This window comes from Entelurus aequoreus, linkage group LG02, assembly GCF_033978785.1.
Source record: "Entelurus aequoreus isolate RoL-2023_Sb linkage group LG02, RoL_Eaeq_v1.1, whole genome shotgun sequence".
In the NCBI taxonomy this organism is placed as follows: Eukaryota; Metazoa; Chordata; class Actinopteri; order Syngnathiformes; family Syngnathidae; genus Entelurus; species Entelurus aequoreus.
The window spans coordinates 92,616,543-92,633,692 of NC_084732.1; the positions used below are offsets into that span (position 1 = coordinate 92,616,543).

Sequence of the window (17,150 nt, forward strand, 5' to 3'; positions counted from 1 at the left end):
TTCTAAGAAAGTGCGACCATCATTCAGTAATGTTTTTTTTTGTGGTTTAACAAATGAGATAACATACAGCTTCAGTAGACAAAGTTTTTTATGACTATTATTACTAAAAAGGCTCATTCACATTTGCATAAACATGTGTTTTGCCCCAGTCTCTCCTAAAAAAAAAAAAATTACATCTTCTTTATTCTAAAAAAAAAGAAAAGAAAAGTATGTTTACAAAACTAAAATGCACCACACAACAGCACATTTTAACTATTAAATGATCTGATCCAAAAATCGTCTCATTTACCTGATAGGGAAAAAAATACTTTCAGTTTAACATGTATACACAATAAAATACTACACATGATATAAAACAAGACAAAACATTGATTAAAAACATTTTGATGCAGCAGTATAATTGCCGGAATTAAAAAAATGTATATATAGTTTATAAAAACAACTTTTTATTTTTTAAATCAGCCAAATTTCAAAGGGTTGTTTTGTATTGAATGCACAATTTTTGTTGTCTAGAGCAGGGGTGTTCAAAATGTGACCCGGGGGCCATTTGCAGTCTGCAGCTCATTTTTTTAACGGCTCGCGGAACATTCTAAAAATGCTATTACCAAAAAAAAAACAAACAGGTGAAATGTAACGAGGAAAAGTTGCAATATTGACTCTAATAACACAACTTTCTTTAAAACTGTCATTGCTCAAAAATATAATGAAACTTGTCAAAGACGGATAGATCTGGGGCCGTACTTATCAAGCTTCTTAGAATTACTCCTAAGAAGTCTGCTAAGAGTTGACTTAAGAGTAAATAAATTCTTCGCTGAAAGCTGCACTTAAAAGTTAGTTATCAAGCGTCTTACTCACACTTTCAGCGAAGTGTAGGACTGAATCTTAAGTGTCACACTCAGAGCTGAATTACGACATTACTATGTGCCGTAAACGGAATTTTAGGTGACGTCATTTCTGTGTCCATAGAAATGACCAATCACGGAAGGGAATCCGTTGTCTAAGAATAAAGAAATATCTTGGAAATATTTAAGTGGACAATGGGAGTGTATATTTTGACAATAAACTACAAAATAATACAAAACAAACTAGTCCCCGCCGGCACTCACGCTACCGCTCCCTCTCTTCTCTCGCCCACACACTCACTGACGTCACTCACCTCACGGCCACACACATACGCTACTGTCATAACATTTTCTTTCCAATTCATTAATTAGGCAACTAATTTGAAACTGGTGTGGGTGGCTCTATATATACTAGCCCACTGCAGACACATGCAGAAATCAACAAAGAATCGAAAAGTATTAAATCTGTGACAAAAATAATATCCGCTCTGTCTAAACGATACCGTTTGATCAGCTGCTCGTCATCAAAAAAAAACAAAAAACATTGTTCCGTTCCCTGAACGTTCGCGCACGTCTCTCTCGCCTCAGTGCCATCCCCTGCTGGCAACTCCTAACCACTTAAGACACCTCTGAAGGTCTCTTAAATATCGTGGAGAGTAGGAGTGATTCTTAGACTTAAGAACGTTGATAAAAAGCTTTTATTCTTAAGTTTGAGAGTAGGACTAAATTTCGCAAATTCTCAGGACTTAAGTGTAAAATGGCACTCTAAGAAGCTTGATAAGTACGGCCCCTGAAGTTGATCAAGAGAGCGTTGAAAGTAAAAATAATATTGATCTATGATTTATTTTTAACTCGTGTGTGTGGCCTTGACACCTTTAGTCTGATTTGTTTGAACTGTTAATGAATGAAAAGCACTGTTATGAGTTATTGACCTAATTAAGGCTTCAAATATTCCATTTTGGAAAAACATTTTTGGGGAAAATATTGAATATTTTGTTTTTACAATGAAAAAAACAGGCTAAAAAGGGTATAAAACAAAAAAATAACTATGGAAACAGATAGATCTGAAGTTGATCAATTAAGCGTTGAAAGTAAAAATTATATTGATCTATGATTTATTTTTAACACTTTTGTGTGTGGCCTAGGCACATTTAGTCTAAATTTTTAACTGTTAATGAATGAAAAGCATTATTATGAGTTATTGACCTGTTTAAGGCTTCAAATATTCCATTTAGGAAAAACATTTGTGGGGAAAATATTGAATATTTTGTTTTTGCAATGAAAAAAACAGGCTAAAAAGGGTATAAAACAAAAAAACAACTATGGAAACAGATAGATCTGAAGTTGATCAATTAAGCGTTGAAAGTAAAAATTATATTGATCTATGATTTATTTTTAACACTTTTGTGTGTGGCCTAGGCACATTTAGTCTGAGTTTTTAACTGTTAATGAATCAAAAGCATTATTATGAGTTATTGACCTGTTTAAGGCTTCAAATATTCAATTTTGTATATAAATGTTATGGGGAAAAATATTGAATATTTTGTGTTTTTGCAATGAAAAAAGGTTGTTGTTTTTTTTAAAAAGGGTATAAAACAAAACAAAAATTAGATGGAAACGGATAGATCTGAAGTTGATCAAGAGAGCGTTGAAAGTGAAAATAATATTGATCTATGATTTATTTTTAACACTTGTGTGGCCTTGACACCTTTCGTCTGCTTTTTTAACTTTTAATGAATCAAAAGTATTATTATGAGTTATTGACCTGTTTAAGGCTTTAATTACTTCACGTCAAATATTCCATTTTGGAAAAAATGTTTTGGGAAAAAATATTGAATATTTAGTGTTTTTGCAAAGAAAAAAACAGGGTTATCTATGAAAAAAAAAGGGTATAAAAAATACATATATATATGGAAATGGCTATTGATCTAAAGATATTTAAGTGTAAAGTACCAAAAAAATAATATCTTACTTATTTTTACACACACAACATAATTTTTAGTCTTGGTAAGGAACTCTGAACGGCTCCTTTAGTGTATGTTTGTATAGAAATATGAATAAAATACACTCTAATCCTAAAATGTATACCATTCTAAGCGAAGTTATGTTAAAGAAATATCTTTATTTTTATTCTGCGGAGCGCAAACAATTTTTATCTAAGTCCTAAAAACATATTTATTCATACTGTTAAGTATTTTGCACAAAAAAACATTTATTAAACAATTTGTTTCCCATAAATTCGTATTATTCCAAAACCTAGATAGATCTGAAGTTGATCAAGAGAGCGTTGAAAGTGAAAATAATATTGATCTATGATTTATTTTTAACACTTGTGTGGCCTTGACACCTTTAGTCTGCTTTTTTAACTTTTAATGAATCAAAAGTATTATTATGAGTTATTGACCTGTTTAAGGCTTTAATTACTTCACGTCAAATATTCCATTTTGGAAAAAAATGTTTTGGGAAAAAATATTGAATATTTAGTAAATGTTTCAAAAATGTTTGAAAAGGTAGCACATCCCAAAATTAAGACTAGTAGGACAAAATACTCACATTTCACTTGATTTATTGCTCACATCAAAAAAGAGGAACGCTTACGCGTTTCGGCACGTGGCCTTCGTCAGACGAAGGCCACGTGCCGAAACGCGTAAGCGTTCCTCTTTTTTGATGTGAGCAATAAATCAAGTGAAATGTGAGTATTTTGTCCTACTAGTCTTAATTTTGGGATGTGCTACCTTTTCAAACATTTTTGAAACATTTACTGGATTACTTTTTTTGGGTTTGGCACTCCATCTTGAATCACATTGAGAAGCGCAATCTCCTTTTTGAACCATTGAATATTTAGTGTTTTTGCAAAGCAAAAAACAGGGTTATCTATGAAAAAAAAAGGGTATAAAAATACATATATGTATGGAAATGGATATTGATCTAAAGATATTTAAATGTAAAGTACCAAAAAAATAATATATGACTTATTTTTACACACACACACACAACATATTTAAAAACTGTCATTGCTCAAAAATATAATGAAACTTGTTAGACGGTTAGATCTGAAGTTGATCAAGAGAGCAATAAAAGTAAAAATAATATTGATCTATTTTTAACACTTAAGTGTGTGGCCTTGACACCCTTAGTCTGCTTTAACTGTTAATGAATGAAAAGCATTGTTGTGAGTTATTGACCTATTTAAGGCTTCAATTACTGCACATCAAATATTCAAATTTTTTTTAAATTATTTTATTAATCTGCTTTAACTGTTAATGAATCAAAAGCAATGTTGTGAGTTATTGACCTATTTAAGGCTTCAATTACTGCACATCAAATATTCCATTTTTTTATTTATCATTATTATTAGTCTGCTTTATCTGTTAATGAATCAAAAGCATTGTTGTGAGTTATTGACCTATTTAAGGCTTCAATTACTTCACATCAAATATTCCATTTTGAAAAAAAATTTTGGGGAAAAAATTGAATATTTTTGTGTTTTGGCCATGAAAAAAACAAGGTTATCTTTGAAAAAAAAGGGTATAAAAAAAAAGAATGGAAACTGATAGATCTAATGCTATTTAAGTGTTGAAAGTACCACAAATATGACTTATTTTTAACACTTTAATGACTGAGACTTCTTTACCATTCACCAAAATTGAATGGACCCCTAATGGTTTTGAAAATGACAAATATCAAATTTCATTAGTCAGAGGTAAAAGTTTGGACACCCCTGGTCTAGAGGCATATATCATCATCTCACATATTGCCGACAAGTCCTGAAAAAGCAAACAATGTATTTTGCGCATGGCTTCTTCTGCTATCTCCATCTTACTTACAAAAGTTGGACTGCACCGTGATGGCCGGGCAGTCTTGTGCAGGATCGTCAGAGTTCATTAGTTGAATAACTCTGTCCTCACAGGAACATGCGATCCTTGCTGTGCGAGAAGCGCGTGTTGAGTTCCTGAGATTTCTTCAGCAGCCGCTGCTTCTGCGCTTCATCAAAGCGGTTGACCTGCAGGTCGGTCTCCCGGTCGAACGCCCGCCTCTCGGCCGGCTGCTCCTCGCCTTCCTTTGCCTTTTCCTTCAGGTTCTTTGCATGCAAACTCAGCAAAGATTCCGAGCGTTTTGTATTCTTGAAAAAAAAACACAATAAAAGGGTTGATGTTTGGGCTTGTGCACCAGATGAAGAGATGTATCAGTCCAAACAAGGCTGATGATAGGAGGACTTACATTATACTTGGACACCTTCTCTGCTGTTTCCAGATCCTTCTGAGACACTCGCGGGGGGCTGTCTTTCTTATCATCGCCGTTTTTCTTTTTCTCACGCCGCTCCTGTTGTTCCACAAGAATTCTTTGTCAATTGAAGTCATGCTACATCAGGGGTCACCAACGCGGTGCCCGTAAGGACCAGATGAGTAGCCCGCTGGCCTGTTCTAAAAATAGCTCACATAGCAGCACTTACCAGTGAGCTGCCTCTATTTTTTAAATTGTATTTATTTACTAGCAAGCTGGTCTTGCTGTGCTCGACATTTTTAATTCTAAGAGAGACAAAACTCAAATAGAATTTGAAAATCCAAGAAAATATTTTAAAGACTTGGTCTTCACTTGTTTAAATTATGATAAATGGGTTATACTTGTATAGCGCTTTTCTAAATTCATTATTTTTTTTACTTTGCTTCTTATAACTTTCAGAAAGACAATTTTAGAGAAAAAATACAACCTTAAAAATGATTTTAGGATTTTTAAACACATATACCTTTTTACCTTTTAAATTCCTTCCTCTTATTTCCTGACAATTTAAATCAATGTTCAAGTAATTTTTTTTTTTTTATTGTAACGAATAATAAATACATTTTAATTTAATTTTTCATTTTATCTTCTGTTTTTTCGACAAAGAATATTTGTGAAATATTTCTTCAAACTTATCATGATTAAAATGCAAAAAAATTATTCTGGCAAATCTAGAAAATCTGTAGAATCAAATTTAAATCTTATTTCAAAGTCTTTTGAATTTTTTTTAAAATTTTTGTTCTGGAAAATCTAGAAGAAATAACGATTTGTCTTTGTTAGAAATATAGCTTGGTCCAATTTGTTATATATTCTAACAAAGTGCAGATTGGATTTTAACCTATTTAAAACATGTCACCTAAATTCTAAAATTAATCTTAATCAGGAAAAATTACTAATGATGTTCCATAACATCTTTTTTTAATTTTTTCAAAAAGATTCGAATTAGCTAGTTTTTCTCTTCTTTTTTTCGGTTGAATTTTTAATTTTAAAGAGTTGAAATTGAAGATAAACTATGTTTCAAAATTTAATTGTCATTTTTTTCGTGTTTTCTCCTCTTTTAAACCGTTCAATTAAGTGTAAATATCATTAATTATTAATAATAACATAGAGTTAAAGGTAAATTAAGCAAATTGGCTATTTCTGGCAATTTATTTAAGTGTGTATCAAACTGGTAGCCCTTCGCATTAATCACTACCCAAGAAGTAGCTCTTGGTTTCAAAAAGGTTGGTGACCCCTGTGCTACATCATGCTAGACCTGGGCGACTAAACCATATGCGTCAGGTTCAAACACTGATGACATCTATTAAACGAGACAAGAAGCAAGGAATTAAACAGGGACAGAATTCAATTCATCTCAATTGAGGAGAAACGCGTAGACACTGTACCCTTGGACAGTGTCGTCCCACGCTCTGACGAAAGATTGTACGCCTCCTCTTTTATTTGGACTTTCCCTGATTACATGGCAACAGCTGTTTCTAAGGGAGGGGGGTCGTAAACAGCCATCGCCTTTGGTTACAAAACAGTTCAAAGAAAAGGGGCCTGGAGGGGGGTCAGGCCCTGCCTCCTCTCCGCTTTGTAGATCTTGGGTCAAGACAATATCTTTCTGTGGATTACAATACATCAAAGAAACAGAACACCTTCATGTTGCTTCCCATCCTACACAGTGGAGTTTTACAAGCCTTCTTCTTGGTAGGATCAAAGACAGCTTTTGTCCTGTCGCAGGGCGAGCTGAACTCAAATGTAACGCAAAGTTTTGCGATACCTTAGATACAATTATTCTGACAATATGTGCTCTATAATTTTTTGTCTTTTTCGTTGGAAGAATGGAAGCAAGGTTGGTTGCATGACCAAAGGCACTCGCTCCCTGGTAACCGAGCAACGCAGGAAGTGATGACTGATCAGTGGGAGTGACACGCTAACAGCCAATCAGGTGACAGTATCAACTATCACGTTTGGTTGAGTCTTTGCATGGAGTGAGAAATTAGGAAAAGTCACTTTTTTGGATTTTTTCCAAAAGGACCGTAGTCAGAGCAGTGTGGTCTGTACATGATGCAAGGCAAGACCGCTAATACCACACCACCTTCGCCGCGCTCACCCTTTAGAGCACAACTGTAACTTCCTGCCACTAAACCTGCAGAAAATAGTTCCTCTCAAGTTTCTGCATGTTTACATTTTGCACTTTTTATTTATTTCTCCTGCTCCTTATTTGCCATAGGTCATAAAAATATCAATAGTTATCGATATGGACCGATATGAAACACTTATATCGTGATACGGTTTTCAGCCGTATCGCCCAGGCCAAACACTTTCAATGCCAAGCAGAAGATTTTTGAGCTCATCCTACCGTGGCTTTGCGCTCTCTATCCTCAGGCGTATCAGTCCAAATTGAGCGGTCGCTCTTCTCCGGCCCAGACTTCTTCTTGAAAGTGCGAGCGCCCAAACCGATGTGCTGCAGTTCTGGTGGGAGCTCCGTCATCCACGTCTCTCTGCTCGGCATCTCAGGAGTGTCCTAAAAACACAGTGGTTAAATCAGGGAGCCATAGTCTCTATTATGCAAATAATTCATTATTGCCATTGTCAATTCTGCACCACATTTTTTCGGTAAAAAACTGGCAGCTCAGTTGCCAGAATTAAAAAAAAAAAAAAAGAAAAAAAAAGTGGTACTGTTTTTCCATTTGCAGCAACATGTAAAAAAACCACCCTAAATGTCACAGTAAAATTCTGGTGCAGCTGCCATTTTTTTTAACCTTAAAATCTTTGGTTATCGTTTTTGTGGTGTATTATTAAAAATGGAAAAACGGTACCACATTTAAAAAAAAAAAATTAAAAAAATAATGCGGTACCGTTTTTCAATTTTTAATAATATACCGTGAAAAACGACAACCAAAGATTTTAAGGTAAAAAAAAATGGCAGCTTCACCTGAATTTTACTGTAACATTTAGGGTGTATTTTTTTTTACATGTTGCTGCAAATGGAAAAACTGTACCACTTTTTTTTTTTTTTTTTTTATAATTCTGACAACTATGCTGCAAAATTTTTACCGTGAAAATATGGTACCGTTTTTTTCCATTTATGATAATACACCATAAAAACGACAACCAAAGATTTTAAGGTAAAAAAAAAATGGCAGATTCACCCGAATTTTACAGTAACTTTTAGAGTGTTTTTACATGTTGCTGCAAGTAGAAAAACCGTACCACTTTTATTTTTTATTCTGGCAACTGAGCTGCCAGTTTTTACCGTTAAAATGTGGTACCGTTTTTTTTCATTTATGATAATACACCATAAAAACAACCGAAGATTTTAAAGGTAAAACAAATGGCAGCTTCGCCAGAATTTTACTGTAACATTTAGGGTGTTTTTTTTTTACATGTTGCTGCAAATGGAAAAACCGTACCACTTTTTTTATCTTATTTTATTATAATTCTGGCAACTGAGCTGCCAGTTTTTACCGTTAAAATGTGGTACCGTTTCTTTTTCATTTATGATATATACACCATATAAAGAACAACCGAAGATATTAAGGTGAAAAAAAATGTCAGCTTCGCCAGAATTTTACTGTAACTTTTAAAATGTTTTTTACATGATGCTGCTAATTGAAAAACAGTACCACTTTTCAAAAAAATGTATTAATTAATTAAAAAAAAAAAAAAAAAAGGTACAAAACTGGCAGCTCAGTTGCCAGAAAAAAAACTGGTGGTACTGTGTTGTAAAAAAACACACTGTATAAGCTGCCAGTTTTTATGGTGTATTAATGAATGGATGGATACTGTAAATGGAAAAAACTGTACTTTAACGGTAAAATCTGGCTGCTCGGTTGCCAGAATTTAAAAAAAAAAGTGGTACTGTTTTCCATTTGCAGCAACACGTAAAAAACACCCTAAATGTTACAGTAAAATTCTGGCAAAGTTGCCATTTTGTTTTATGTTAAAATCTTTGGTTGTCGTTTTTACGGGGTATTAAAAATGGAAAAACGGTACCACCTTTTTTTAACGGTACAAAACTGACAGCTCACTTGCCAGAGAAAAAAAACAAAAAAAAAACAGTGGTACTGTGGTGTAAAAAAACAATGTATAAGCTGACAGATTTTTACCATAAAATCTACATTTTGTTTTTACAGTGTATAAATGGATGGATGGATACTGTAATTGAAAAAAACTGTACTTTTTTTTTTTTTAACGGTAAAATCTGGCAGCTCAGTTGCCGGAATTTTAAAAAAGGTGGTACTGTCTTTCCATTTACTGTAATACGTTGCAAAAAAACCCCCCACCATAAATTCTACAGTATAATTCTGGCGACTAATCGGACAGTTTTTTCCTGTAATAAAACAGTGGTACAGTTCTTCCATTAACCGTAATACATTTTAAAAAACACAATTTTACAGTAACATTTTGTTAATGGAGTTACCAATTTTTTTTACTGTAAATATGCATATTTTTTTAGTGTGCGTAAAAAAAAAAGATATATATACACACACACACACACACACACATATATACACATTTATATACACACACATGCATACATATATATATACACATATCTATATACACACGTATATATATATATATATATATACGTATGTATGTACGTGCGTGTACACACACACACACACACACACACACGCACACACGCACACACACACACACACACACACACACACACACACACACACACACACACACACACACACACACACACACACACACACACACACACACACACACACACACACACACACACACGATTTGCTGTTAAAAGCGGCCCTCTGAGGGCAGCCATAACTGTGATGTGACCCTCAACGAAAACCAGTTTGACACCCGGATCTAGACCAGGAATGAACGCAGTTAATTACCATATGTACAATTTAAAGGCAAAGTTAGAAACTTAATGAAGAGAAAATGTATTTTTAGGAGAGCTGGAACTCACAACTTTAGTCAGCTTGTCCTTCATCACTTGTGCCCTGCGTTCAATGTCCAGAGCCACGGTGTTTTCCACTGGCCCTTTGGCCGGCATGGGTCCGATGACAAAATCCTCCTCTTCCTCGCTGCTGGACGGATCCGCCTGGTAGCCCGGGGGCAAGGCAGGTCCTGGTGCATCCTCTCCATCTTCATCCTGGTCATCCTGGTCATCATACGCAGCACGGCGGAAACCTGGAGGCAGAGCTGGTCCCAGCACAGGTGACCTGAAAGAATATTTCACCATCCCCCAAACTTTCCATATTATTATTATTATTATCGCTGGCAAAGCTCTCAATACCATGCAATTAAAACATCTGATTTCTAATAATACTGACACACTCTGAATGTAATAATGTAAGCTTTGCAACAATGTGTTGTGTTTACTTAAGTTACTTGCAATAAAACATGTTCACTTCCATAATCTATGGTCAAAGCATAGGATCAGGACTCGGTAATAGTAATACACCATAAAAACAACAACCGAAGATTTTAAAATGTCAGCTTCACCCGAATTTTACTGTAACATCATTTTTACATGTTGCTGTAAATGGAAAAACCGTACCACTTTTTTTTATAATTCTGGCAACTGAGCTGCCAGTTTTTACCGTTAAAATATGGTACCGTTTTTCATTTATGATAATACACCATAAAAACGACAACCAAAGATTTTAAGGTAAAAAAAAATGGCAGCTTCGCCAGAATTTCACTGTAACTTTTAGAGTGTTTTTTTTTTTTTTTACATGTTGCTGCAAATGTAAAAAAACCGTACCACTTTTTATTTTTTTAATTCTGGCAACTGAGCTGCCAGTTTTTACCGTTAAAATGTGGTACCGTTTTTTTTCATTTATGATACATACACCATAAAAACAACAACCAAAGATATTAAGGTGAAAAAAAATGCCAGCTTCGCCAGAATTTTACTGTAACTTTTAGAGTGTTTTTAACATGATGCTGCAAATGGAAAAACAGTGCCACTTTTCAAAACAAAAGTAAAACTGAACTGGCTACAAAGTAAACAAAAATAGAATGCTGGACGACAGCAAAGACTTACAGCGTGTGGAGTAGGGCTGGGCGATATATCGATATACTCGATATATCGCGGGTTTGTCTCTGTGCGATATAGAAAATGACTATATCGTGATATTCGAGTATATGTTCTCACGCAGTTGCTTTTAGCTGCGGGCATTACACTACATGCGTTTCCCACTCTTTCTTATCTCTCCTTCTCACAGAGACATAAACAAGCGCACCTTCTTACATACGTCACGCGTGCAACGTCACACGCCCTCCCCGAGCAGAGAGGTAGCTACATGGGTAACATTAGCTGTGATGCTAACGGTGCGTTGCGAGTGGTAATACGAGAGAGAGAAGGTGCGAATCTGGTAACAAATGGAGCAATAATTATTTCCCAAGAAAATGGCGGTGGTTTGGCTTGAAGCGGGAATATGTTGAATAATTATGCGGCAAAAGCGTTGCTACAAAAAGTAGCAGCACTGCTAATTTGTAGCATCATAATAACATGTAATATATGATGTAAGTATATATGTCATGTAGTAACATTTATAATAACATGTAATAAAATATCCTATTGGATATTTTGCCAAAAATGTTGATTTGGACTTCATTGAAACAGACATTTGTATAAAGAAAACAAACGTCCTCCACGGTGAAACTGCAAAGCCACTTTTAAGTCAGCAGTCCTCGCCTCCATGGCGGCAAATAAACTACGTTTCATACGAGTAAGCAACGAGGAATAGCTAAATATGCTACACTTCACACCGTAGGAGGATATGCTAACTGCTAACCACAAGCTAGAGCTTTTAAACATAAACAAAAGGTGGGCGGCGCGATGCAAATAACAGTATTGAAACCAAGTACAATATCCTTATATGGTCGACACTACAGTGGTTAAAGGGATGTATTTTGAATTATCAAAAAAATAATTTGTCCTTTTTGTTATTGTTTACACATTCAGGAAATAAGTCCCTGGACACAGGATGCCTTTAAGGGCAAAAACAAAATTATTTAAAAGGGGGACTGTCATTTTTTAAAAATGTATTTCAACCATCATTCACAATCCCTATGTAAGACAAGAACACATATGTTTTTCTTCTTTTATGCATTCTAATTGGTGAAATATGGCAAGTAAGAGGTGGCTAACAATGCAGATAATGGGAGTACACTATTCCGCCCATAAAGCCCTCTAAAAGCATCCAAAAAGCGCCGACAATACTCCATTTACATGTCGTGACCTGAAGATTAACAAGTATTAGGGATATTGTTATTATAAGCGCTAACACAGAGGAACTACTTTTAGCGACGCCGTGTTCACAGAGAGCTAACTAGCTTATGCTGCTATATTGACATATTGAGCTGCTGCATCGGCTCAGAGTTGGTGAAAGTTCATTCTAGATGATAAATCATACCTCTCACTTGGATAGTAGAATATTGTGGACATAAACCCACACGTTGGTCAACTTTGACATCTAACTTAGACCCAGAGATGGCCAGAAAGACATAAAAAAAAAACCTTTGTGAGGATTATGATGAATTGTTGATGTAAAAGGGGATGATACAAACATGCCATCAGTCTTTATCCCAGTGAGAGCAGACATTGTACAGTAAGTGAATGTTTTATTATGTTTGTATATCTTGTTTAGCACTTAGCAATACTGCTACATGATGCTTAGTGTTTGACTAAAGCTGCATCTGTTTAGCACTCAGCTTCTAAAACTTTTAGACCATCCTCCTTATATTCAGGCTCAAAAATAGAATCTTCTGGATTATAATGTGTCCCAAAGTAGTCTTTGTTGTCTCTCATCAAGTCTGCCATGATTAGTAGTCTTGTTGTTGAAGGAAAAAGCGAACGTTATGGTGCGTCTGCGAAATTAATATGCTGCTGTATGCTTAAAATGATCAATATATGTAAATATTACATGTTATTATGAATGTTACTACATGACATATATAATTACATCATGTATATATTACATGTTATTATCAATGTTACTACATGACATATATAATTACATCATGTATATATTACATGTTATTATGAATGTTACTACATGACATATATACTTACATCATGTATATATTACATGTTATTATGACTGTTACTACATGACATATATACTTACATCATGTATATATTACATGTTATTATGAATGTTACTACATGACATATATACTTACATTATGTATATATTACATGTTATTATGAATGTTATTACATGACATATATACTTACATCATGTATATATTACATGTTATTATGAATGTTACTACATGACATATATACTTACATCATGTATATATTACATGTTATTATGAATGTTACTACATGACATATATACTTACATCATGTATATATTACATGTTATTATGAATGTTACTACATGACATATATACTTACATCATGTATATATTACATGTTATTATGAATGTTACTACATGACATATATACTTACATCATGTATATATTACACGTTATTATGAATGTTACTACATGACATATATACTTACATCATGTATATATTACATCTTATTATGAATGTTACTACATGACATACATACTTACATCACGCATATATTACATGTTATTATGAATGTTACTACATGACATATATACTTACATCATGTATATATTACATGTTATTATGAATGTTACTACATGACATATATACTTACATCATGTATATATTACATGTTATTATGAATGTTACTACATGACATATATACTTACATCATGTATATATTACATGTTATTATGAATGTTACTACATGACATATATACTTACATCATGTATATATTACATGTTATTATGACCGTTACTACATGACATATATACTTACATCATGTATATATTACATGTTATTATGAATGTTACTACATGACATAGATGCTTACAGCGTGTACATAAAACCTTGGAGGTTTTCGTAAGTTTTTTAGAAGGCTTTATAGGTGGAATAGACTGACTCTCATTGCCTCCATTGTTAGCTGACTCTTGCTAGAGTTTATTTACGATAGAATGCATAAAAAACAAAACATATGTGTTCTTGTCTTACATAAGGATTGTGAATGACAGCCAACACTTAAAAAAAAAGTGCAGTTCCCCTCTAGAGGATTAATTTACTCACCTCTCTGGTGAACTGGGTTTCTTGCTAAAACCTGGTGGTAAAGCCGGCCCAAAGAAGCCGTCGTCGTCGTCGTCTTCAGTCTTTGTCTTCTCCACCCTGCTCAAATGACAAACTTTTGTTCATGTTGACGTTGTTTTTTTTTTTTTTATGCATCTCTTGGTCTTTGTTACATACTCTGCATGTTTGTGTTCCGTCTTCACTCTTTTGAACACCACGTCCTCACTTTCATCCGAGGAGCTGGAAGGTTCTCCTCGTTTGTAGCCAGGAGGCAAAGCAGGACCGGCAACTGACAAATGAAATGAGAAAACAGACAAAAGTGAAGAGCAAATTTTAGCTTTAGAACAGTTCTGTGTGGTAGAACAGTGTTTTTTCAACCACTGTGCCGCGCCGTAAGATATTGTCTGGCGCGCCGTGGGAAATGATGAAACTTCACATAATTGGTCCATAAAATATTTTTTGCAAATCAATAATTATAAGCTGCAAATAATGTGCCGTTGTCTAGTGTCTGTACTGTATAGAGCTCGGCAGGCTAACCTTGTAATACTCCACGTCAGTAGGTGCCAGCTGGTAGTTCATTGCTTTGTAGAAGTCGGAATGCGTCGAGGATGGTTTGTCGTGACCCCAGTATGCAGAGCACAGCGGGAGACGGCGTGCAGGTAAAAAAAAGGTATGTAACGCTTAAACCAAAAATGAACAAAACGGAAAGGAAAAGGCAATGAAGCATAGGGATGGCTATGCAAAACAAAAGTAAAACTGAACTGGCTACAAAGTAAACAAAAATAGAATGCTGGACGACAGCAAAGACTTACAGCGTGTGGAGTAGGGCTGGGCGATATATCGATATACTCGATATATCTATATAACTCATTCTCTTTCTATGCCACATCAATATGGAATGCGCTCCCAACAGGTGTAAAAGAAAGGGCATCTCTATCCTCCTTCAAAACCGCACTAAAAGAACATCTCCAGGCAACTTCAACCCTAAACTGAAGTGTTGATAACAACCAAACCTAACCCCCACCCCTTCCACATCCCACACCCCAGATTGTAAATAATTCAACGTATATACTCTGATGATTATCTTGTGTGATGACTGTATTATGATGATAGTATGTATCTGTATCATGAATCAATTTAAGTGGACCCCGACTTAAACAAGTTGAAAAACGTATTGGGGTGTTAACATTTAGTGGTCAATTGTACGGAATATGTACTGTACTGTGCAATCTACTAATAAAAGTTTCAATCAATCAATCAAGAAGTCAGGCAATAGCACTCAAAGGAAGGCGTGAAGCTGCTACAGAAAAACACCAACAAAACAGGAAGAGCCACCAAAATAACAGCGCAAGACAGGAACTAAAGCACTCCACACAGGAAAACTACAACAAACTCAAAATAAGGCACGACAACCTGGTGGAGTTTCGTTTTTTTTTTAAGTGCTGGTGGTGTGCCTCCGTGTGTTGTTTGTTAAAAAAGAATGTGCCTCGGCTCAAAAAAGGTTGAAAAACACTGTGGTAGAAGAAGATAGGGCTGCGAATCTTTGGGTGTCCCACGATTCGATTCAATATTGATTCTTGGGGTCACGATTCGATTCTAAATCGATTTTTTTCGATTCAACGCGATTCTCGATTCAAAAAGGATATTTTCCCGATTCAAAAGGATTGTCTATTCATTCAATACATAGATTTCAGCAGGATCTACCCCAGTCTGCTGACATGCAAGCAGAGTAAAAAGCTTTTATAATTGTAAAGGACAATATTTTATCAACTGATTGCAATAATGTACATTTGTTTGAACTATTAAATGGACCAAAAATATGACTTATTTTATCTTTGTGAAAATATTGGACACAGTGTGTTGTCAAGCTTATGAGATGCGATGCAAGTGTAAGCCACTGTCACACTATTGTTCTTTTTTTATTTTTTTATTATAAATGTCTAATGATAATGTCAATGAGGGATTTTTAATCACTGCTATGTTGAAATTGTAACTAATATTGATACTGTTGTTGATAATATTCATTTTTGTTTCACTACTTTTGGTTTGTTCTGTGTGGTGTTTGTGTCTCCTCTCAATTGCTCTGTTTATTGCAGTTCTGAGTGTTGCTGGGTCGGGTTTGCTTTTGTAATTGGATTGCATTGTTATGGAATTGCTGTGTATTTTTTGTTGGATTGATTCATTAAAAAAAAAGAATGTATTTAAAAAAAAATGAGAATCGATTCTGAATCGCACAACGTGTGAATCGCGATTCGAATTAGAATCGATTTTTTCCCACCCCACACCTAGTGCCAATGGTTTAAGTTATTCTACAATAAATGTTCCTACGTTTGTGCTGCATACAAATGTGTTTAACTATTATAGTTTTGGTTTCATTAACAATTTATGATTCAAACCCAGCACCATAAATCTTTACAACGGCCAACTTCACCCAGGTTTGGAAGAGGTCTTACGAACACTCACAGTCGCGTTCGTCATCGGAATCTTCAGTCTTGCTTAACTCTGGGGGCAGTGCGGGTCCAATCAAGTCTTGAGAAGACATTCTGGCAACGGAGAGCACTAAATAATCGTCTAAACGGCTTTAGAGCATTATTATGCTACATGCGAAATGCTACTCCTGACCGACAGCCGACATTTTGAACCGCATTGCGCATGCTTCTTTTTTATGACGACACCGGAAGTTACCCACAAAAATAAAACGATAAACAATGGCTTTCTTAAATTTTGTTGTAATTACGTTTATTATTTATGACTATATTGTGACACAAAAAGTAATTTAAAAAAAAGTAATAATACGGTGTTCTTTTGTTAGTTGTTTTTTTTCTTCCACATTCCGACAACGGAACCGGAAGTTACCATTTAAATACAAGACAACGAGTTGGCCCACAGTCGTGGCAGTTTGTTTTCGTATGAAAAAAATGTATAAAA

At 34.7% G+C, this 17,150-nt stretch overlaps 1 protein-coding gene across 1 annotated transcript; it reads right to left on the reverse strand.

Moving 5' to 3' along the window:
• Window positions 1-3,695: 3,695 nt before the first annotated feature.
• gpalpp1 (GPALPP motifs containing 1) lies at window positions 3,696-16,886 on the reverse strand. The gene is made up of 7 exons (XM_062070016.1): window positions 16,686-16,886; window positions 14,400-14,511; window positions 14,226-14,321; window positions 10,054-10,309; window positions 7,468-7,632; window positions 5,064-5,165; window positions 3,696-4,965 (listed from the first exon to the last, which is right to left on the reverse strand). The coding sequence occupies exons 1-7, from the start codon at window positions 16,762-16,764 to the stop codon at window positions 4,747-4,749; spliced, it is 1,029 nt and encodes a 342-aa protein (XP_061926000.1). The 5' UTR covers window positions 16,765-16,886; the 3' UTR covers window positions 3,696-4,746.
• Between the last annotated feature and the right edge of the window lie 264 nt (window positions 16,887-17,150).

What these genes read in the sequence shown, in the direction of transcription:
- gpalpp1 (XM_062070016.1), bottom strand. Translation starts at nt 16,764, where the DNA reads ATGTCTTCTCAAGACTTGATTGGACCCGCACTGCCCCCAGAGTTAAGC. An exon ending in AAACCCAGTTCACCAGAGAG is followed by an intron (nt 10,310 to 14,225) that starts GTGAGTAAATTA and finishes ATATTCTTTCAG; the next exon opens with GTCACCTGTGCTGGGACCAG. An exon ending in AGGACAAGCTGACTAAAGTT is followed by an intron (nt 7,633 to 10,053) that starts GTGAGTTCCAGC and finishes CTGTGTTTTTAG; the next exon opens with GACACTCCTGAGATGCCGAG.